General features: G+C 49.8%; 1 protein-coding gene across 1 annotated transcript in view; it reads left to right on the top strand.

Moving 5' to 3' along the window:
* Positions 1–22,730, top strand: part of PDLIM4 (PDZ and LIM domain 4) — a 54,190-nt gene extending 31,460 nt beyond the window's left edge. Inside the window, 4 exon segments of the mRNA XM_037398543.1 lie at positions 10,960–11,138; positions 13,567–13,724; positions 17,770–17,890; positions 18,851–22,730. Coding sequence (XP_037254440.1) covers positions 10,960–11,138; positions 13,567–13,724; positions 17,770–17,890; positions 18,851–19,055 — 663 coding nt within the window. The 3' untranslated portion in view covers positions 19,056–22,730.
* Positions 22,731–23,288: the final 558 nt, after the last annotated feature.

Genomic DNA, 23,288 nt, shown 5'->3' with positions numbered 1-23,288 from the left:
AATCTTAGGATGAAGGGAAAAAATGGGAATGGAAACTTCAAATGGTGTTTCTTTTCTGCCCTTGAATAACTTGGTTTTGTTGAAGGTAAATAGGTGCTATACTGAAATAGTAACAATGTGGGTTGATTTAAGACAAAACAGAAAATGCTGTTGGATAAAGAAGTAAGGTAGATACACACCGTGTTATTTTACTTGATAACATCGGTTTCAGTGATGATTCTGTTGACACAGGTTCAGAAACAGCCTGCTTGTGTATTCAGAAATACCAGGTGTTTGCTTGGAAGCAGAGGGAGGCATAGTTCAGTGTTTGTGTTCTTATCCATCGGGGAAAAATAACTTACCCCATTCCATTTTCACTTGTTGCTCACTTAAGATAAATTAATTGCTCTTGGCAGTTGCTTGTGTGACCTGCTGGGGTGAGAGTGTGCAGAGAGAGCACCGTCCCAGGCAGCTGGGTGCAGGGGGTGGTGATGCTGGGTGCAGGGATGGGGTGCTGGATGCAGGGGATGGCAATGCTGGTGCAAGGATGGGGTGCTGGGGCAGGGGATGGCAATGCTGATACAGGGATGGGGTGATGGGGGCAGGAGGGATGCTTACTGTGGTCCCCTAGGTTCCTTGCAGCCAGATGAGTGGCACAGGGCAGACCGGCTGCCAGCACGGCGGGTGAAGGGGATGCGTCAAGGGCAGGGAGCTGCTCCCAAACCTCTCTTTGGCCGGAGGGGTGGGTAAGTGGCAGCCAGGGAGAGCGGAGAGCCTGGGACAGCCAGGCTGCAGTAGCTGCCTCCCATCCCCTGGAACAGCCTGCTCCTGCCATGCAGGGCTCGGTTGTCCCACAGGCACTGCCAGTGCTTGTTTGTTAGCAGGAAAACCCAAGACATGTTATAATTCGAGCTGAGTTTATCTTCTTTATTAATGAGTAAAAGCAAAAGGTTGGGGAATTCCAAAATGAAAACAAAAAATATTATCCTACTGCTTTCATTGTGTTTTCCTGTGTACCTTACCCTGGCTTTCACAGAGAGAGACGTTCAGATAAGCCACACTGATGAAGTAGGCATCTTTGGGGTTTAAGCAGGTAATATTTCTCTAGTCTGAAGATTAGCTTGTTGCCAGTGATGCTTTTGTCTTTCAATTAGCTGCTGAAGGCACTTATGGGAAAAAAAAACCCACAAACCAGGAAGTATGATATGATAACACTTGGAAATGCAGCAATTCCCACAACTGGGAGTAGAGGAGAGAGACAGTAAGCTGGCAAGGATGGAATAGGGACATTGCCTGCATTAAGCTCACTAGGTTTCTTCCTTAAGCCAAACACCAGATGGTGAGAAAAGTGATTTAATAGCAGCATTAAATGGTGGCTCAGTCAGGTGTCACTGAAATGGGACCAGCAGCATCTTCCCTAAGAGGAGGGGGAGCAGGCAGGAGGCTGGGCTGGATACTTGTGATGGTTTGGGGTTTTTTTTCCCCTCTGTAGCAGACATTATTTTCTATCAGTGGGGAGTCTGATCCAACGCATGCAGCAGCCCATGCACAGCAGGGCAGCTTGAGGCTGAGCACTGGCAGGAGCATCAGCCTGGTGCCTGCACTGAGTAATGCTCTCCTACACCATGGCTGTCTGCTGCTGGGCTGGGAAGGTGACCCTGAACACCGGAAAGCAGAGGGAAAATCCTTCCTGGGGTTTAGACTGTCGTTGAGTTTAGCTAAGGTCAGATAATCATCTGGCAGGAGGGCACTGCTGCCGCTGGAGAGAGGAGAGAATTTTGAGGCTCTTCTACCTTTGTTTTTCAGGGTTATTATATTGCAAAAAATACCTTGATGTTTCACTGATGTTTATTTTCTATTAATGGTCATTAGACTTTCCTGTATGGCTGAAAATTAAATACTATGTATAGGATACATAGAAATTCTTTTATTCTTAGGCTTCTTCACCTACTCTAATTTCTTCTAAAATTACTTATTACAAATATTAGTTCTGTGCACATATGAACCAGACTGAGGCTGGCTGAGGACTATGAGAGCTGGAGATACACCAAGCCTGAGCCTTGACGCAAGTGTGTTGTGTTACTGCAGTGCAGTAGTTGCTGCCCTGTCCAGATGTATTCACGTTGCCTGGCTGCAGAGCTGTGCCCGAAGGTGTTTGGCAAATGCAGCTGGTGTGCCCTGTGACCTCCAGCTCAGCGCAGCGCATGCTCCCCAGCTATCTTGCTTTTTGTATGAAAGTGTTAATAAAACCGACATGTTTGTACAAAGCCCTCCTCTGTCTGCTTGCTAAACACTCCCTTGCATGCACCCTTGATATTAAAAACATGCCCTCTGCACTGGAGCAGGCGAGATAAATGGAAACACATTTTAATCGTTCTTGCTGGTCTTGGGGAACTTTTTTCCATCGCTGTGGATTTTTAAGAGGCCGCTGGGGAGCCAGGTAGCTTAAGGGATAAAGTCGTGGCATTGCACTCCAGTCCCTCTTGATCTCCTTAATTCGCACGGGGGGGTGAAGCTGTTCGCTGCACCGCTGGGAGCTGGCAACCATCACACCCTTGCTGGTGGCCATCAGCGTGACTGCACCAAGGGGAGAGGTGTTTGCTCCTTCAGAAGGGTCAGTGTAGTTTGCTTCTCTAATTGTGAGAGATTGTCCCTGGGTTAGATATATGCTGTCCTTGTGCTATGTAATGTATAGTGCTGACAATGTGCATGTGCAAATACAGACCTGGAGTATTTTCCCAGCTTACCCTAAAACCAGTTTATTTTAAAAATACCTCATTTTATATTGCAGAGCTGCTTCTCGTGAGAGCATTCCTTCAGAAAGGCATAGATGTCTTCCTCCTGGAAGTTAAGAAATTCCCAACCATTGTTTACAAATGGTTTAGAAACTTTCCCGTCCATGCAAAGCCATTTTGGGTGACTCTCGTCAAGGCTGCTATAATGCTGTCAAACGTGACACATCATTTAGAGCTGGTAGGAAATGTTCAGCTTTTGCCCCTTTGGTGCGAACCTCAGCCTGGCACCTGCCTTGGCAGCTCTGCAGTGCCCGGGGCGAGGGCAGCCGGGGCTTTGGGTCAAGCCCCAGCTCCTGGAGTCATGTGTTTAGGGAATTACTCCTGAAAAACAAAGGCAGGCTTCTGTATGTAGAGGTGTGTGGGTTTTACCTGTGGAAATGGGGGTTTGTGGCTGGAAATTTGCAGTGACGGGAGGTGATGGGGCTGACCTCAGCCAGCTCCCTGCCAGAACAGCAGTTAAATAGAAGGCAATGGAGACTTTCACACAATGCTTTTGCTGTTGCTTGCAGGGGTTTCAGCAGAAATTGCAGCATGTAATACAGAAATAAGTGCTTTAAAATGAACCTGACTGCCAGGTCCAACACCACGAAGCTGAGCAAACCTTAGCAATGCTCACAGGGGCTGCACTCTGCCTACCGGAACGTGACCCAGCGATGTTTTTCAGCACGTCCAAGACCCAGCAAGAAGCCATGGGGTTCGTTTTGAGCCCCTGTCCTGAGACGTGACTTGCCATGTGCTAACAGCCGTGCCTTCTCAGGGCACAGACTGTCCTGGGGACGCGGGCAGGCTGGGGCTCAGCCAGGCTCTGCGTTGAGTCATGTTTCATGTGAACGTTGTCTGCAGCCTTTTAACTAAAAGACCATCTGATTTTAAGGGTTTGGTCTCTTACTTAGAGAGATCTGAAAAATTAATTTGGTGTTTAGCTGATGACTGTGAAAGGAGCGTAGTAGGAAGGACATGATGGATAAAGTTCTTCAGATCATGGTATATGCTGAAAGAGGAACTTGGCAAAATCTTTGAAATCTATCTCGTAAAATAACCCACACACTCTGTTCATCCAGCTTCAGCGAACTATGCTCAGCCTTTTTTCTTATCTGTTAATCTTCTGAGCTGAGCTAAATAGTGGGATCATACTTACTAGAGCTTTTTAAAGTTAGACTGAAGCCTGCTTAGGCTATAAAAACAGCATCTCAACAGGACATCTGAACTGTGCTTATAGGGACATATGTGTCAAAACGTATGCAGCTTTTAAAATTTATCCTTTTTCCCCCAGCTTTGGGGGCAGCCTTTGTCATAAGGGTTTGCCACAGGACTTCTGAGGCAGCGAGCTGGAGAATCAATCCCACTCCTGCAGATGCTGGCCACGGCGTAAGTCTGTTATTTGCATTCGAGCGAAAACTGTGCTGTCTGTCCTGTACACCACCTCTGTGGGGTAATAATAAGATTTCCATTTCTGGGACTTTTGAACCAGTTTATCAGAGACAAAGCACTGTCTTTGCTGTTGAAAAGCTGGGGGGAATGAGGGGAAGGGATTGCTGCACTGCAGTTGTCCTTTGTGCAGAGGCTGAATTTCAGTCTTGAGGGTGTCAGAATATGCTATGGTATGTCTTCAGGCTTAATTGCTTGTCACATTTGCATGAAATAGTACCTGCAGTGATGAAGGCAGTAAAACTTCACCCACAAAAAGCCCTCTGCCAGGAGAGGTCAGAATCACGTCATCAAAGTCCGACTGTGTCAGAAGAAAAGGCAGCCAGGGCAGGAATTACACCTTTGCTTTAGAGAGACCCTTGCTCGTATTCTACCCTTTTCTCTCGCTGCCAGGTCTGAGCTGGTCCCGTCGAGCCCTGGGCAGCCAGTGGTGCCAGGCGTCTGCTGGAGAAGCCGCGGAGGCCATCACCGGGTTGTCTGGGGATGTTGGACAGCAGGCACGGTGGGGACTGGTCTCAAACCACTGCTCAGCCTTGCAGGAGCTGCGATGGGTTTGCTCTAAGCTGACCTTCCTTCAGGTGTAGCTAATGGGCATGGTCTGATGGTCTCCTAATAACAGTAATAGTGACATACAAGCATTACCCGGTTCCGCAGGAAGGTCCTTTTGCCCACTTCACTTCTGTGGTGGGCAGCTGGGGACTGATGCCAGGGACACATCTTTTAGCCCTACATTGCAGAGAGTCAGAGAATCACTGGTGGATGCTGCAGAGCGCAGCTGGGCTCGACTACCCAAGCTGGGAGAGAGAAGTTGAATGCTGATGAGGAGCCAGAGCACTTGGGCTTGTCCTGCTGCCACTGGAGAATGGACACAAGTCACCAAGCGTGGTCACAAGAGGTACCTCTTCCAGGTGACCCCACAGCTAAGGGATGCTTTGACCTCCTGGGGCACAAGTAGCACCGCTCACGTCTCTAATTCAGCTTGTTGGCAGCAAAATGTCTAGCTGACCCTGACTGACTGCGTTCGGTTTTAGGAAGTGAGTGGATCTGAAGTACATCGAAGCCATTAATGACCTTCAGCTCTGTCTAAGGCTGATGCAGCATGTGTTTATAGCAGAGAGCAGGACTGGCTCCCCTGGGCTCAGGGCAGGTGACCCCTGCAGTGGCTGGGCACCAGAGCTGCAGCCCGTCCTCTCCCTGCAGATCCTCTCCCACCGCTGCCCAAGTGGCTCTGGGATGGATTTGGGGTTCGAGGGTGTCATTTGGGAGGTGTGTTTGGCTCTGCAGCTGGTGGGTCCTCTCCCAAGGAAGGTTTCTCAGATATGCTGAAGCCAACTGTTGCTCAAAGCCCTTCCAAATCAGGCCACGGGTGTAGGTGCTTCCATGGAGCTGCTAGGAGCCAACGCTGGCTTCTCAAATTAGCAATCTTCGGGTTTGATGTCTGATAGTCTGAAAAATGAGATTAGTTATTTTGTTTGCACTTCTGGCCTCTTAAGGGTGTAATTTCAAATACTGCAAAAGAAATGAATGAACTTTAAATGCTTTGGATCAGAACATGAAGTCTGAAGTTCTCTTAAGCTGTGTCTAAAACCTGTGGCCTCTAGAGCTAAAGACTCACAGTTGAAAAAGGCTGGAAGGGCAAATAGGGCGTTTTGTGAAATGTCAAAAAAATTCCTTTTTGGTTGGGATTGTTTTTTTTTTTTCTTAAGAGTAAGAAAAATTGAGGCATCAAAGTGGTCAAACTTGAGGAAAGTTGAGGTCAGATTTTACCAAAGTGTATCAGAATACAAATGCAAGTTCCCAAAACTCTGAAAAGAATTGTGTCTACTGTAGCATCTTCTCTGGGTGCCAAGGCCAGGTAACTCCTGCAGCTCTGCAAAACGCAGCCCTGAAGCTCCGGGCTGAGATCAGCTGGAACCAAGAGCGGCCGAGGCGGCGAGCATGGGGGACTTCTGCTTGCCAGGAGATGGGTTATGTTTAAATCCATGAGTTTAACTTTTAATAAGTTAAATCCTCTTCCCGGCTCTGGATCCCAGCATTACTCCTGTTAAGTAGGTAGTTGAAAGAGTGTGCTCGCCTTGGCGTATTTTAAAAATCCATAGAAATTTCTGCTTTTTATTGTCTTTACAAAAGGTGGATTCACAATATGATAAACTCGCTCCCAGAGAGAGAGGGACTGAGGCTAATTTTCAAAACCTTTCCAAAATTCTAGGTTGGCAGCATGTTTTCCTACTTAGGGGAACACTTCTTTTAGCAGTGATTAGCTTGATAGAAGTACTTAATTTTTTGAGTCTTCTGTCCTATGACAGGTTCAACTAAAAGCCCTAAGGGATGAAAGTGCCTCGGTTCAGCTATTCCAGCAGAGTCAGCACCACAGCTGTAATGAGCAGGCAAAGCCCGTCTTCTGACCCGTTACCTAGAGCACGCATTAGCTCTGCTTGGTGAAGCCACAGAGTAGATTTGTATTTCTGTTGGAATGTCCAGCTTGCTTCTTTTAATGCTCCCCTATATGTTTCCTGACATTGGAAACCATGTGTCCTGTGAAAAGCATTTGAGCTTCATTACCTCACTGATTGTGCACATTGCTCCACCAGCTATGTCCAGGCATCGTGCTGTAGCTGAACGAAATACCTGATACAGGGGAAGAGAGCATCACTAATAAGCAGGCATAGAACAGAGGGACTACTAGAAATTGAACTGAAGTGCTTGTAGAAGAAGAAGGCATAAAAGCTCTCCGTATTTCTGGCTCTTTTTGGAATTTCCATGACTAAATCCAAGCAACCTGTCATTCAGCATCCTTCCCTTAAATATAAAAGGAAAATCATTCCTTTCATTCTCTCGATGTTGCATTGTATGGTGGGGACAAGAGCCAGGCATCCCAAACCCAGCTACATTTCTCTTTTCTCTTATCTGAATAAAGAGTAGCACCCAAGAATGTGCCAGAGACACTGCAGGCAGGGAGGTGCAGCTCAGTGCAAGCCAAGCTGATGGCATCTGGCCGGCGGTGTCCAAGGCTCAGCGTGCAGAGATGCGGTAGCTCAGGTGCAATAGCCGACCCACCGCGCCTCATCGGCACTTGTAGCCCTACGGCAACTCCGGGCAAGGCGCTACGTGCTGTCAGCACTGCTCCTGCCAGCACTGCTCCTGCTGCAGCTACCTGTGTACCGCTGCCCCGGCTTCCTGCGCCTCCTGCCAAGGTATGGGAAACACTCCCATACCCTGTGTCACCCTTTCCTTCTGCTGGAAATAGTTCCTCAGAATATAAATACTGTATTGGTAAAGGCAGCTCTTACCTGTGCTTGATAAGGCAGAGGCTGCATTCGTGCAATGCTGATAAATGCATCTTGAGGAGGAGGAGGAGGAGGAGGCAGCATTCTGGCAAGGCCGTGCATGGAATGGCTGGGGCAGGTGGTTGCTGCAAGTCATCTTTTTTGTTTGCTGTGGCTTATTCTCCTCCAAATAATTCCTTTTCCTCTGCTCATTCCTTCCCCTGGTGGGGAGGGACAGGCTGGGTGTCCCCAGCAAGGTGGTGCCCAGCAAAGGTGGGTCCAGCTGGGTGCTGGCCGAGGGCATTCACTGCACATTGTGCTGCAGCAGCACTGCAGCTGCACACAAAACCACCCCAAACCCCACCAGCTCCCTGGGACCGGGACTTCAAACAGCTCCTTTCCAGCCCTGCCTTGGATTTATCTGGTGTGGGACAGCTGCGCAGATCGTGTTTGCCAGGAGCAGGGCAGAGGGCAGCCTGGGCTCCAGCAGCTCCAAGCGCTGTGTGTCGGGGGGGGGCTTCGCTTCGTCATTGATGGTCCGGGAAGGCAAGCGTGAGGGAACAGCTTGTGGGTTTCTTGTCTGTAGGCTAAAAGAGTTCTTCTCTGTGAAACTTCTCAGGCCAGCTGTTAGCAAAGGTTTGCAAACCCTCTTAATTTAAGAGAGACCATAAAAAGCAGGAAGAAAAAGCCAGCAGAGAGAAGCAAATTAGGTCCCAAAGGAGGGGAAATTTTAACTGATCTTGAATTTGAGAACTGGAAAGAAATCCATTTGGTTCTAGGTTTCCGAGAGCAAGTGCATGAGTGTTTTGCACAATGCGAAGCCTTTTGAAGGTCTCCCAGCCTTTGAGATGAGGAAAAGGAGACTGAGCTCAGTCCCAGGAACAGCTTTTTGTGCAACAGGGGGGTCGCGTAGCAGAGAAACTGAGAGCATCGAGGAAGGCAAGGACCAGTGAGCTCTCAGCGGGGTACACACCTTCTGCCTGTTTCCCACAGAGCCCTGAGCTGCCCCCAGCACACAGCACAGCTCTCCAAAGCCTGCAAAGGACTTGGTGGAAAAGGCTGAGGCACATCCAGTGCCTCACCTCTGTGGTCTCGGTCTGATGGGTGCTAGGGTAGCGGGAGCTCTCCAGTGTCCATTGGGAGGAGGCTGTTGATCCCTATGGATGCTGTTGGGTCATGGCTGAGCAGAAGTAGAGGTTGAGCTGCCACCACCATGAGCATCCCCCTCCTGCAGGGACAGGGAGCTGGTGGCACCAGGGGCACCGAGCAGCTCAGCAGTGCAGGGAGGGCTCTGAAACGCTCTATTTCCATCACCGGGCTTCCATGCCTTTGCAGAGCAGGCAGGCTGTACGCTGTACCTTATAGCAACATTCGCTGTCGATGTACAAATTGCTGAGCTTAATGGGGATGAAAGGGCAATGCTTTTCAAGCCACCTTGGATTAAAGGGGGTCTGTGGTGATGATGGTCTCTAGGCCCCTTGATGGAGGAGGTTTTCATTCCAGAAATAGCTGCCATGCTCTGTGGGAAAGGGTCTGGATGTCCCTGGTGTGGAGGAGCCAGAGGATGACCCTGCCCTGTGCCCGGCAGGCAGAGCTCCAGCTGCCCTCGCACGGGCTCCTACGCACGGGGAATTCATGGTCGTGGTTTCTAAAAGCATAACTCTGTAGCTCGTGATGGCTGGCCAGCCAGCATGGGCCATTGCATTTTTCCCCGAAACATTTATGATCCTTCTTTTCCTTTCTGTGTCATGGTTGAAAGGGCTTTCTTTATTTTCCTTGAAATAATAATGTCAATCTGGGAATTGGAAACCAATAGCCTGGTTGTATTTATACTTTTTTTAAGAACATAAATTGGGGAACAGTTAAAATTATATTATTCCTGGCAGCTAAATTCCTTTTTTTAATAGATAATTTGAAGTTATTTTGTTGGAAGCAGTTCTCCCCACATGTGTGTGCATGCACAGTGTGGAAGGAGTGGGGACCAGAGGGCTCGGAGCGGCTGCTGAAGCTTTCGAGGCGCTGGAAGTGCCAGGAGCTTGCCAGAATCTGCAGGTTTTCAGCTGAGAGCAGAAGAAAAACTCAAAGGCACCATCTTGCAGTTCTTAATTAAGCCCAGTTTTTATCAATGGGAGTTTTGCCTTGGAAAGAACTGAAGAACTGGACTTTCAAGATCTTTTGCTGGCAGGATCTGGTTTTTATTTCTCTTTGCTGCTCATTTTTACAAGGCTTGGGAGCGCCAGTGTTTTCTGCTATGCACCAGTGATAGACATTTGTTTCCAATTAGTATTTATTGGATTATTTCAGTCAAAAGTAAGCTTTGTATTAGAGCCCAGTAACATGCACTTTGTTATTTGTTCACAGGACGGTGTTTTCTTTTTCTGCTTGGTTTTGCATCAGCTCCAGTCTACTGAAAAGCTGGTGCAAGGCAGCATCTCTGGGGATCTGCCCTGAAACAGATTAAACCAGATTAAACAGATTACAGCATCTTATAAAGCATCTATTTCTTCCATTGGTATGGGCACATTTCTGACTCACGTGACTGGGCATAGCAGCAGCCGGTGTGCATCCTTAGGCTGTGTCTGGCTTTCTGCTGCCTTTCCTGATGGCTGGAATTAGCCCCTCCACTGGGAAGGGGCTGCTGGCCGCTCCCCCACGCCTGACTCAGGTGGTTTGTGGCCAGATTAGCAGTAGGTACAGCGGGATTTATGGGTGTGCGCAGGGCTGACTAGCAAAGCTTTGGAAAAACACATAGGTAATGTTTTATGTAGGTAAAATAACATGGAAAACTTGTGTTTTAATGGCATCTGAGTTCCTAACTTAAGGTCATATGGCAAAAAGATTTCTGCAGTTTGCCTTGGGAATTAAAATGCAAATGAAAATATGAATACTGAGCTAAACCCTTGACCGGTGCCTTTCTCACACTGTGAATGACTGATCTGGGGAGAAAACCTCCCAAAATGAACACGGATCTTTGTGGACAAGAGTAGCTGCAAATAAGTGAAAATACCAAGCCTGGCCCCTTGGCTTCAGGTCTTGCCCGACCTGTGCGCACAAGCAGAGCTCAGGTTTTATCGTGCCTTGCTTCTATCATGCTTTGCTAATGTAAATCAGAGCGATTGCCCCGAAGTCAGAAGAGCGGTAAGTGCTCTCAGAGTGATGTAACGCAAAATGAGAAGCAGACTCGCAGCCTTTCTTTTGCGGAAATAACAAATATGCTTTTACAGGAGGATAAATGCAGGATACTTGGCAGTGGCTCACACTGGAGAAACAGGCGAGTTCATTTGGTTGGAGACCAAGGAAAGCTGCATAGATTCAGCAAGATTTAACTGCAGGTCAAGCCTGCGTTTTCCTTTTCCTGCTGCATATCTCTGCTTTCCACAGCACGTATAAAAAATCATTACTGCAAACTGCAAGTCCCAGGGCAGCCTCTCCGTGTATATCAAATCAAGAACTATAAATCTCAGGTTTTTCTGCTTTTTCTTCTCTTCCAGGACAACGGGCCTGCCCAGAGCAGGAGGCCAGTGCCCCACGGGGCTGGTGGCAGCCCTATGGACAACAAGCAGATGTTGAATGTGCAGCATCACCACCCAACCCGGCTCTACGCTAACAGCAGCTCCAAGTCAGCTCTGCCAGGCCAGCTGAGCGGGCTGCACATCACCCCAGCCCAGAGGTAGGACGAGAGCATGGCCCAGACACTGGGTCCCACTGCTGTTCCTGCAAGCTCAATTTCAGGGGTGTGCACTGAAGCTGTTTTGCTCCTGGAGCTCCAGAGGTGCTGGGTTCAGCTCCTGCTCCATTGGGCTGGGCAAGTGTAGGTGGGAGAAAAAACGGGGGAAAAAAACTCTAAACAACCAAAGCCCCCCAAAACTCAAAAAAAAGGATGGTTGGAGATGCCAAGTTCTGAACAAAATGACCATGTCTACGTATGTAGTAACTGCTACACTGAATTTAAGCTTGTGATGCTGCAGCAATGTTCAATCGCTTCTGTCTGAGAGGGGTGAAGGGGCTAGTGTTCCAGATCTGTGAAAGTTCCTTCTGTTGACAGCGGGGGTAGGTAGATGGGCATCTTCAGGTCCAGTCCCCAGGCTGGGATTAATTGCAGGGAGTGTCACAGACATTAGTATCCCATTTTTTCAAAGGATACATTCAAGGCGGGATGGAGGGTTTGGCTGTCCTAGGAGTGGGGATTGCACCGCCTCAAAGCCAGGAGCCAGCACCTGGGTTGGGAGCTGGAGATATCATGGAGAAAATTAACCCCAGTAAACTGGGAGTTTTATCAATGTACGATCTGCTCAGTGTGGCTGTCTGGGAGGCTGAGAAATAAATAATGCTCGTAGGAAAGAAAAAGCTTTTGTGTAGCCAAGAATGGTTTGGGTGGATAACTCGGACTTTGAGATAGGCCAGGTTGTGGACGGTGATGCTTTCGCATGGCTTACGCCACTGCTGATTTATGCTTCTCCGGACTGGCAAGATATTCTGCAAGAAAGTAATGTCTGTATCAAGTACAAAGAGCAGAGAGAGTTTCTTTTCAGCTCAAGAACTCTGTGGCTGCACAAATTCCTATTTCAGTGATGCTGCGAGCCAGCTTATTCCCTGTGCTGCTCCAGGGAAGTTAATGAAGTTGGAAAGAAGAGAACTGCACAAAAAATACAGAGAGCAAAATCTGCTGTTATCTGTGTGTGAGCCAAAAGCCAGATCAGCTTGGGCGTTGGAGCAGGACGGGGGCAGGAGGGCGATCTCTTTGAGTTGTGCTTGATCAGGCTGGACTGGTCAAAACCTGCCCTTTTTCACTGGAAGCGTGTGCACTGGTGCACAAGAGGGCTGTAGGCAGGCAGGTCGGCACTCGGGGCACACGGGGGTTTGGGCTGGCCGGGAGTCGCAGCGACGGGTCTTCAGCTGCCTCGGCAGCCCCGAGCCCCAGCAGCGGCACTTCTGCTCTGCCCGCCGGCACCGGCACTGCTGGGTGGGTCGCTTCCCAAAAATGGAGCTTTGGCTCTTCTTTGAGAATGAATTTTCTTTTGTTTTGGGGTGGGTTTTGTTGGTTTTTCTGTTTGTTTGTAAGTGAATTTTATTTTTCTCTCTCTCTCTTTTTTTTTTTTTTTAGCATGAATGTATTGCTGATGGAGAAAATGAGTCAGATGATGGCTAAAATATGTTAAGCTGTCTGGTGGCGTTCAGGGCTCATGCTGTATTTATTGGTTTTATAAAGACCTTGATGACCTTCTCCTTAAAAAGGAAAAGGAGCCCCTTTTGCTGGAGCTGTGCTGTGCTTTTGGGCCTCAGTGAAGCTCAACAGCACTTCAGTTCCCCCCTACTCAGCAGGACACTTAAACATGTACCCAAAATATTTTTTTTTTAATTCCTAGCTATGCTTTTCATGTTTTGATGTATCGACTGAACTGGAATAATGGTTTAAATGACTATTTGTTGTCTGTTATGCCACATACAGACAAGGAGCAGCTCCAGGTCTGGATGCCGAAGGTGGGCATGTGGGCATGTGGCTGGGGGGGCAGGTACGGGGCTGCTCTCGTTCCCTGAGTGCTGAGCAGCCCCGCAGGGTGCTGTTCTCATTTAAGCTGTGGGCTCTGTCTGACCAATGGATCCTTTAATGCAGTCACCTACAGAAACGCTCACTTCAAAAGAGGCGCTGGTGGCTGGCCAGGGGATTTGCTTCCGTGCCGGTGCTGGGCAGCAGCACACGCTCTCCCTGTGCCGGATGCCCTCACAGTGGTACAAGGGGCCGTAGACCCCCTGGCCCTGTGTAATTAATGAAATGCAGTGGTTTACCCATTTTTTTCAATAAATTCCATGTGTGGCCAAGCAAGTTACAGTGCTTGTGGCAGCCGTCCTCTTCCCTGCGGGTACCTGGGCCAGCCCCAGCTACATTGCTCAATTGGAGCCCAACAGGGAACAAGTTTAACTTCCCTGGTTCGGTGGCTGCTCCTGGGACAGGCATACCTCCAGGCAGAGAAACCCATGGGAACAGAGAGGTGTTTGAGTTTGATTGAATCTGTGGGAATGTGGAGGTTTCAGTACCTCCCTGACGAGCTGACAGTTGCTGTTTATATTTGACTTGAGCTTTTCCTTCTTTAAAACAGCTTTGACCCCATGAAGTCTCTCCCACGGAACAGAAACGGAATTGATGTGGAGTCGGATGTCTACAAGATGCTTCAGGATTATGAAAAGCCCGTTTCGGAGCCTAAGCAGTCTGGATCCTTCCGATACTTGCAGGGCATGTTGGAGGCTGGCGAGAACGGTAAGGAGGGTTGGCACCCACAGCGTGTCCCCACCAGTCCCTACACCTCCCTGCCACTGGGGCTGTGGCACTGTGCTGCTGCGGGGCTTGAACCATCATTTGGTCCCTCTGCACCCCGTTCCATGGCCTGAAGCCCACCAAGATGCTGTTGCAGGCTGAGTTCTTTCTTCCTTTGCTGAGGTCCAGAAGCTTGAAAAGCCTCTAAAGGACCTGGCTGCAAGAGCTGATGGGGGGGCGGTTTGCAAATTCCTCTGCACCATCATTTTACTGCACATCACTCAGTGCTGGGGCAGCTCAGCTTGACACGGCAGGGTCCAAGCACTCTGTGAAGGGCAACACGTGGACAGCAGGTTTCAAATCAGGGTTTCAGGGACTTAGGCCAGCAACTGGGGGCTTGCCAGATTCGATGGCTGACTTGAGCATCGTGTGAAAGCTAGAATTGCAAAAAGCTTCTGCATGGCAGCTGTTTTCCTGAGATCATTTATGAAAGTAATGGCCTAGAGCAGTTGTGTAAGATCACCAGTGGAGAACTGTAGGCCTGTTTAAGTAAATGGCATTTGCATAAGGATGTGGGATGGTCCTCAGCAAGGCAGGGATAGAGATCAGGAACTCTTGGCTCACTTCTCAGGTCTGTCACAGCTTCCTGCCTGCAAGGTTAATGCAGGCAGGGGCCAATGCTGAGCATTATATAATAAGATCCCCAAACTATATATTTCAGCTTCTTTTTACTTGCCTTTCAACCTTAAGTCCATTGGGGCCTTTATGTTCAAACTTCCAGGCTTCGCTTTACAACCATTAGGGCAAGACTTTTCTTTCTGCTTCCTTCCAAGAGCCTCGCACTCCAGTCATGTGAGTCCAGGAACTTAGATTTTATGGGAAAATACCCACTACTGCAAATCTCATCATGAATCCATGAGAGGTAGCGAGTCGGGCTGTGGTGCTCCAGGTCCGGTGTATATAGAACGATGGAGAACCCTGTTCTTTGACTAGAAGGAAATTGCTTCTTGCTTCACAAGAAGGACGATCACAGGTAACTTCTGAGCATCAAGAGTTTCCACCAGTTTCAGTTTTCTCAGTGGTACTGAGGCATGTCTGCAAAGCGTAAGATAGGATCAGCCTTGGAAGCAGCGGGTATAAATGTTGCAGCCCCTCCCAGGCTGGCAGGAAAACCGATGCTAATTACGGGCTTCAGTTGTGCCTGCAAGTCCTTCACCGAGAGCAAGCACGGGCAGCTTCCCTGTGCGGCATCTGCTGCACCCCCAAGTCTCCTCATTAGGAAAAAGTAAATAGGAAGCGACTGTGTTAATTGCAATTAGTAATGCTGCTGCCTTCCTCCCTTCTCTGTGCCAGGCAAAGGGAACAAAATAGAAGCTTTGCTGGTTTGCTTCTGCCTCCCCTCACATCCTGCAGCCTTGGGGTGGCAGAAACCCATCACTGCCTTTGGGAGAAAGGGAGAATGGAAAAGGTGTGGGCTGCGGAGGGGGGGCGGGGGTGACAGAGAGGTGCCAGGATAGTCCCCAGACCCCCAGGGCTCTGCCACCGACCCTCTCCCTCCTGGCTGTGCTGTGCAGCGGGCAGAGGGGATGTGCGACCGACTGCCGGCGCAGTTTCACTCGTGCCTCCATTGTTACAACGCTGTTTATTTCATGGGGAATGAGAAATTAAGTGAAAAGCATCTCTCCTGGCATAAAGCTCTGTGATGTTTCAGCATGGTTTAAATCCCCAGGGGTGTTCTTGCTAGGTTGTTTTACAGCTTCCACCCCTGCTCCTTTTTTCTTAAGCCTACAATTACACATTTTGGCCCAAGCCTGCTGTGCATTGTCCTTTTAAAGGCAAGATCTCCTCTCCTGAGGAGCCAAGTGTCCCATATAAAACAAGTCATTGTCTGAAAGGTGTTTCTACTGGAAGCCGTGTTTTCTTCAGCACCACCAGCCCCGTGCCGCACCCTTAAGCAGCAATGCTTCGTGCTGAGGGTCTGGTGGTGGCTGGAGGAATCATTGCAGTTGCCTCCGTAAGCACCTTTGGCATGTGAAGGATGAGCACTGCAGCCACAAACGGGGATGTGATGGTTAAGGTTGTGGGATTAAAGCATCTCACTGCCTTGCTGAGGACCATAAATTACGGTGGGATTGTGGGCTGGCGCATAGAAGGAAATGATCCATCGTTTGGGAAGATGGAAGCAGCCCTCTCAGCAAGGCTCATTTTGCTGTAAAATCTTTTTTCCCTCCACCCGTCTCTCTTTCAAACAGCGTACCCAATCGCTCTATCTGAGAGACAGTGACAGCTTAACTGTTAAATGCTGGCTGATGAGCGTGCCTAGTCCAAGCACACCGTATCTCATGCTGGGGGAAGCCAACAACTCGAGCAGTTGGTTCGGTTGATTCCCAGCAAGGCAGCAGAAGGACTCGACAAGGGAGCTCGGCTGGAGCCAGCTAAGCGCTCGGAGCGCCCTGGGGTGGAGCAGCCCCAGTGCGTTCCTGCACAGGCAGTCTGGCATGGACCAAAGCTCTCAGCATCTCCAAACACTGTATCTTGGGAAAGTGGGGTTTGGTGGGAAATTAGTCCTTTGGGTTTTACTTGCTTGGCTAGAACCGTTGGTCTCTAGATCAGAGCCATGGCTGGAGACAGGATCAGCCGTGCAAGGGTGCCTGCGCACCCCGAGGGTAGCCGGGGGGTTTGTCAGGCTGCTCCCTCCTCCCCAGCTGAGCCCAGGACAGAGGGTGCTCCTGAGATGTGCCAGCCGGGGGAGCGGGGGTCTCTCCGTGGAAGGAAGCTTTGCCGAGCAATGCCATTCAAAACAGACCGTGTGAACCTGCATGGGATCAGCGAGCGACCGCCAGCGATGATGCAACGGCCTCAGGTTTAGGAAAGGCAGAGATGTTCCTGGAGCTGTGGAGGGCACTTCAGAGCAAAATCCAAGTGGAAGGTTCCAAAATGAGCTCAGAGTGTAGACACTTGGGTTAGAAAGGGCCTGTGCCCCAGCCGAGACCTCCTAGGCATCGTGGTTTAAGTTTGACCGTGGACTGAAATACCCTGGCAGCTCATGGAGCGTGGGAAGTCTGAATGCTGCAGGATGGCATGCTCATCCGAGAGCTCCTCTGCTGCTTTTCCAGACTGTGTCCACTGATGGAGTAAAATACGTTGTCCTTTTTCAGGAGCTTTTCCTTTCTATAACCTTAGGCCACCACCAAGGAGCCACGGATCAATATATACCCGAAAGACCAGTTAGCTGTGAGCCATGAAAAAACAGGCAGTGAATACTCGAGGCTTTGAAGTATCCCAGTGGCTGGCAACAAGGACGTGTGTATTGCCCCAAGCCCAAGGGCAGCTGACAGACAATGTGGAGGGAGAGGGCTGCAACACGGAAAACTTTGCCGTGATATTGTTCGTATGCACAAACTTTTCATTGTTTCCTTTCCCGTCGTTGGACCTTTACGAAAGGAGGCTTGGTGCCCAGAAGATGTTATCTTCTATCACAATGTTTTATTTGAGATTAGATGAGTGTTCTAGGAAGAAAAAATGCATGTAATGCTATTCTTGTTGAGTTTAATTTGCCTAATTTTCTAAAAGGCTTTCATCTTTGTCTCCTTGACTGATGGGGGATCTACCAGGTTCACCTGAAATGTTGGTGTGAGAAAAGCTCTTCTTTCTGGAGCTTTTCTGAGATTTTTGCTATTTATCTTTCTTAATTCACTAAATAGTATTGCAGCCAAATTCATCTCTCATCTCTAGATTAAGGCTGCTGTGCCTTTTGACAAGGTGTATGTACAGAGCTGGTGTATCACGGTAGGGGACAGATCATCTGCTGGCACAGCCGAGGGCTGCCACATCCCTGCTTCCTTCGGATGAACAGAGGGGCAGCGCGGTGTCCGTGTGACTCCTGAGGTAGTTGGTCTCACTCTTTGCTTTTTTAATTCCTTCCAAGCAAGTTGCAGGTTCTGTTGTGACAGGCAGAGACTCATCTGACTCCTTAAGAAAGAAAGAAAAAATAAATAAAAAGCCCTGAGAGGACATGTTCTCAATCTCCGTTTAAAATTCTTGGCAGGTGAAAAACTCGACAAACTGAGCAACCCTCGAAACATCAAGTCGCCGGTGTCAAAGCTTGGCGGTGCCATGTCCGGGCTGCAGATGCTTCCCGAGTGCACCCGCTGCGGGAATGGGATTGTGTAAGTGTCGCGTCTCGCTGGAGCCTCCAGTTCGGTGGGGACAGGGACGCAGGGATGCAACACGTGGGTTGGAATTTACAGTGAATACCTTTATTACAGAATAGCTTAAATCCCTTTCTGGGTTTTTTGCTAACCATATATAAACATGGAATTGAGGAATATGGTTTGGATTGCCCCTTTTAAGGGAATCTTGCAGCAAAATGGGAATGATTCATGGGATGGTTCCTGCCCTGCTTAGCACAGCAACTGCCTGGGGACTATGAATAGCGCTGGCAGCGTGGGCAGCACTGGCACTCTTCCACTGCCTTATGGAGGGGGAAACGCTTCAAGGGTTAAGTTGAAGAGGTCTGTGGATTGTTTTTGTTTGTTGAAGAGTTTACTCTCCACTGGATGGCTGCTGGGTTTGATTTCAGAGAATATAGGCATTTTTCTGCTTGTGATGTAACTTAGGTTCTGTTGTAATTTACGCTCTGCTCAAGGCACATTTGCTGGCTGGGCATCTGCTCTGCCAGTGCCTGTGACCGTGTTCCCACTGGTGCTGGGACCTGAGGGTCCCTGATCCAAAAGCTGAAGTGCCAGCGTGTGCGCAGCCCCGGCCCTGCCAGCAGTGCTCAGAAGATGCCAGCTCCCGATGTTCAGATCCAGGCTGATCGTAGATATTTACGGCTCTGTAGATATTTAAGGCTCTGCTTTGCATCGAGCCACAGAGCAGTACCACAGCGGGTGCAGGCGAACAGGAATGGAGCATCCCTTCCTGCAGCAGTACGGCGGAGCTGTGCCTGGAGCAGGGTGGCAGCTTTGGGTGGGCTGAAGTGTTGGGATGGGAACTGATAATAACCCCCTTAGGTGCCCCTGCGTGCCGCTTTCCTTTGCTTACTCTGCTTTGCTGGAGGCAGCAGGACAAGCTGTCTGTGCTCACTGTTCCTCCGCCTCACCCCAGCTCTCCCCATCTCTCACCAGCGGCACGATCGTCAAAGCTCGGGACAAGCTCTACCACCCCGAGTGCTTCATGTGTGACGACTGCGGCCTCAACCTGAAGCAGAGAGGGTATTTCTTCATCGAAGAGCAGCTGTACTGCGAGACGCACGCGAAGGAGAGGGTGAAGCCCCCTGAGGGATATGACGTGGTGGCTGTTTATCCCAACGCTAAAGTTGAACTTGTCTGAGCCCGGGCTGTGCTCCGGAGAGGGCGGGCGGCCACGCGCCCACCCACGTCCTCCCCGCCGGCTGCGCAGTGCGGCTGTAATCAACCCCGATTACCAAAGCCCAAGTTAAAATGCCTTTTCCTAGATAAATCCGTTTACACTTGGGATCTCCAGGGGGATGGTGTTGAAAGCATATGAACAGGTTTTTCCCTTCTTTTTGACACTCTGCTTTTTGGGTTGCTGTGTTGGGTTATTATTAGTCTGTACCATAACCTTATCCAAGATCTGTGTAAATATTGATTAATTCTCTACTCTATTTCATATAAAACCAGTATTCTTTTTTTTGCCCCTCTCTCCTGAAAAAGCAAGGAAGATGTTTTAAAAACAAAGAAGATAAGGCACTTTCAGAAAAGAAGCTGACTCCCGTATCCTGACCTTAATCTCCTGCCCTCTGGCTGCCCTGGTGATTAAAAGCTGACTCCCTGAGGAGTCTGGGGTGCGGTACTGGTGGGTTGGGGTCCCCAGCTCAGCCCCACCCCAGCAGATGCGCCAAGGAAGGGTGATGTCTTAGAACAGTAATTGCTGTGAAACTGTATGGATCGAGGCACTGTAGTTTGAGCCTGACCTGGACCCATCCGAGTTCCCCGAGAGATCTCTACACTGAGTGTGCAGTGACGCTTTTTTCTTCCTTCTGTCACTCCTAATTCAGTTGTTCTCTGTCATGTAATCACCTGAGCCCACCTACAAGAGGCACTGAAATAGCACAGAGCCCACCTTTGCTATTCTCACCTCCCATGCTCCTGCCCCACAGCTGTCCTTGCTTCAGCTGTTCTGAATCTTCCCCAGCTTTTGCTATGTTTTTGTAGTTCTTTATTTCTAGATCCCCAGACTGCTGCCATCTGGCTCTGCCTCCCAGCAGGGTGGTGGGGAGAAAATCTCTCCAGGCACTTAGGCAGTGGCTGGAGCCGCAGTGAGCCCCAAGTCCAGAGGCAGCAGGTTCAGATTTATACCCGTATCCCAAGGCTGCGCCATCAGCCAGGTCTGTCATCCACTCTATTTGACAGGAAAAAGTTCTTGAGGATCTCAGGATGTTGCTTTCTGGAGAAATGTTTTTTTCATGTTAGTGTTTGGAGGAGAGTTCAGTCACCCAGCTGCTGGGTGCCCCTGAGGGTGGCAATCAGAGGCATGCGTTTGGTACCATGGTTGCAACAGCGTCCTTCCTCCTCCTCGCTTGAGAGAGAGAGGATGTGCGGGAGAAGTGTCTGCTCACTTCCCTTCCATGGAGAAGGAAAATAAGATCAATGGGGCCAAAGCCCTCCTTCCCCTTCTGGCTCTCCATAACAGGGATGTGAGGAATCCAGGGCTGGAGGAGGGGCGGCAGCATTATCCCAGTCAGGGCTGAGCATGCAAATTCTTCCTACAGGTTTTACACCCTAGAAGGGAGTAAGGATTTTAGGGTGTTACTGGGCCACACCTAGACCTCTTCGTGGGGTGCCTTATAGGTATTGAAGCAGCTCCTGCCCCGTCCCGGCAGCCTCCTTAGCCAGCCTGGGCTCCCAAGCATGCAGCTTCCTGCAGCTGGGTACTACCTTGCAGCCACAGGGATGCTGGCCACACGCGGTCCTGCTGACAGCAGCACATCCACCTCCTCCTCCTCCTGCCACCAGGATTTTTAATAATTAAGCACAAGAAACACGTGGAGATTTTTATCACAGTGGTGAGCCTCATTTTTCATAGCTTTGCTTGGTAGGTTGGACCATCTGAAAGGAAATACTTGGGACAACTGTACATGATGAGAAGACTGACAGTAATTGGGTGGGAAGCGTTGCTGCCCCTGCCTGCGGGTGTCTGCTTGGAGCTTGTTACTTTGCTGTGTCAGAAACATTTGTTCTGAATTCCTCCGTCAACCTTGGGCATAGCTGGGCTGAGCTCTGGTGCTTGTAGCTTGACAAGTTTAGGCTTTACCCAAACCCAGGACCAAATCCGGCTCAGCTGAGCCATGAAAAACTCACAACATGAATGGCACAGGGGGCTTTTTCCATTTTCCCGGTTGCAGCTGCCTGTCCATCTGGTTGTCCCCAGCTCCTGACCCCTGTTTGACTCCATCTGTGCAGTGGCTGTGTCCTGCGGGGATGCCAGGAGTCTTGCAGCCCTGGCACAGGGAATGCCTGAGAAGTTCATAGATTGTTTCATTGCCCTTAGTTGAACGCCCAACTGAGCTGGCTGCTGGTGGGGCATCCTTGGTGGTCTCACCTGGCTGCTGCACCAGTACAGCACTGGGAGCGCTGGGCACAGGGCTTTCCTTTTAATTTGAAACCAGGTTCCCACAAATCAATTTTTCCAAGTGGTTGTCTCGTGATACCATTTCTTAGGAGTAATCATCTCATTTGATCCCCCCTGCATTGAAACTGAAACACAACCCCATCCCAGAGCACGTCAACTCCTGGCTTCAGGCCACCTCCCTCACATTATGGAGTTTTCTAAGAGGTGCCACAAGCAAACCTGCATCACCACATGGAACACAATTTAACTCTGTAAAACACAGCAAGGGATCCGTTTGTATGAAATACAAAATAAAACTGTACTGTTGGTTTTCTCCCCACATTACTTAGCTTGGCCGTTGGCTGGTCCCCAGCTGGGTCTCTCCCTGGCATTACCATACATGCGGGGCTTTGTCAGCATCCAGATAAGGGGAAGTCTGGATACACTTTAAAAAGCATCTCTGAGACTGGGAGCTGCACTTCTCATGGCATTGTGCATTGAGAGCCTCGGTTGAGGCTTGGCTTGTGTTTTGGTGGAACGTTGGTTGGCTTTGACTTAACTTACGAGACCCTCCTGAGACCCTGAATCCCATTGGGCTCAGAGGTGGGAAGGGCCATCATGTCTCTGCCTGTTACGCGAACACCCATGGGTGCCCGGCTCCTCTCCATCGGTGTGACCCAGCCCATCCTGCGATGGTCCAGGGCTTTACTGCATCTGCCCCTGTGTAAGTGAAGTCAATTCAGTTTTTTAGCAGCAGCAGCCAGCCACGGTGCTGCTGCCAGGTACCTTCTGCCCGATGGCCCAGGCTCTGACCGGAGCAGAAGGCGCGGCTCTGCAGGGCTGGGCATGGCACCTGCCCCATCGCTGGCAGAGCGATCCAGGCAGCACCCAGGCTTGAAAGCGCCCTTCTCCCTAAAGGTGATGTAAACCATGGTACAGCCATAAGCAATGAGTGCTCCTGAAAATCCCCGTGCACGGCATCGGCTGCGGTGCTGCTCAGGCTCTTTCCCTAAGTGCTGCAGCCCCGGCAGGGAGCCCAGAGCTGCGGCACTGGCACAGTGGGGGCAAAACCAGCCCCAAAAGCCCTGTCCCAGCCTGTCATTGCTGACATTGAACCACAGAAATCCACTGGGTGGTAGGAGCATGGGCATCAGCAGGCAGAGGGTGCGTTCATCAGGGTTTAGCAGCTGTACCATTGCCTGCGCCGCTGGGTCTCAACAGGTCTGGGTTTAATGGTTGATGGGTGTTCAATTCACTGCCACACGGGGAAGTCAGAAGCAGCATGAGTTAGGTGCCTCCAATAGATATTTAATCTAAAAGGTTTTATTTGGAAAGCATTCATATCTGGAAATTGTTGCTTGTACGTGCCTAAAATAACTGAAAAGACAAAGCCTCTGAGGATCCGCATGTGGCATTAAAGATTTCTGTACAGTTTGGGTCTGTGTAACTCCATCTCTAATTAGCACACATATTCAAATCATTAGCATATCTATGACTCTCCAATTAGCAATTTCTCTGTTCACCCTTGAATACATACATGTCAGGTGTGGGTTTATGTTACAGCCACCATGACCCCAGCCTCTCTGCCCTGGGCACTGCAGCCCCAAGCTGAGCTCCATGGGGCAATCCCCAGGGGTGAGACCCAGCGGGGAGTGCAGGGTGCCTGGGCAGCCCTGGGACCCCTGCGAGACCCCTCGCTGTGCACATCGCAGCCCCAGCCCACGCAGCAGCCGCTGTCTGACCTGCCCAGCCCTGGGAGCCTCCTCCAGGCTCCTTGCTGCTTGGGAAAAAAACCACACGTAAGATCCAACGTGGCAAAGGACACCATTTATTAACTAAATGAGCTGGGACCAGGGCCAAACTGATTCAAGTTCTAATGGTTTAATTTTTTCTGTGTATCTTCATTAAAGTTTCCTAGTTAGCTGGGCATTATTTCCACCACCACACCCCTTTTCTTCTGCTGCTTTTGTTCAGAGTTGTTTAACTTTGCTT

This window comes from Falco rusticolus, chromosome 8 (genome assembly GCF_015220075.1).
Source record: "Falco rusticolus isolate bFalRus1 chromosome 8, bFalRus1.pri, whole genome shotgun sequence".
NCBI classification, from domain to species: Eukaryota; Metazoa; Chordata; class Aves; order Falconiformes; family Falconidae; genus Falco; species Falco rusticolus.
This window is presented reverse-complemented; position numbering and strand designations above follow the sequence as displayed.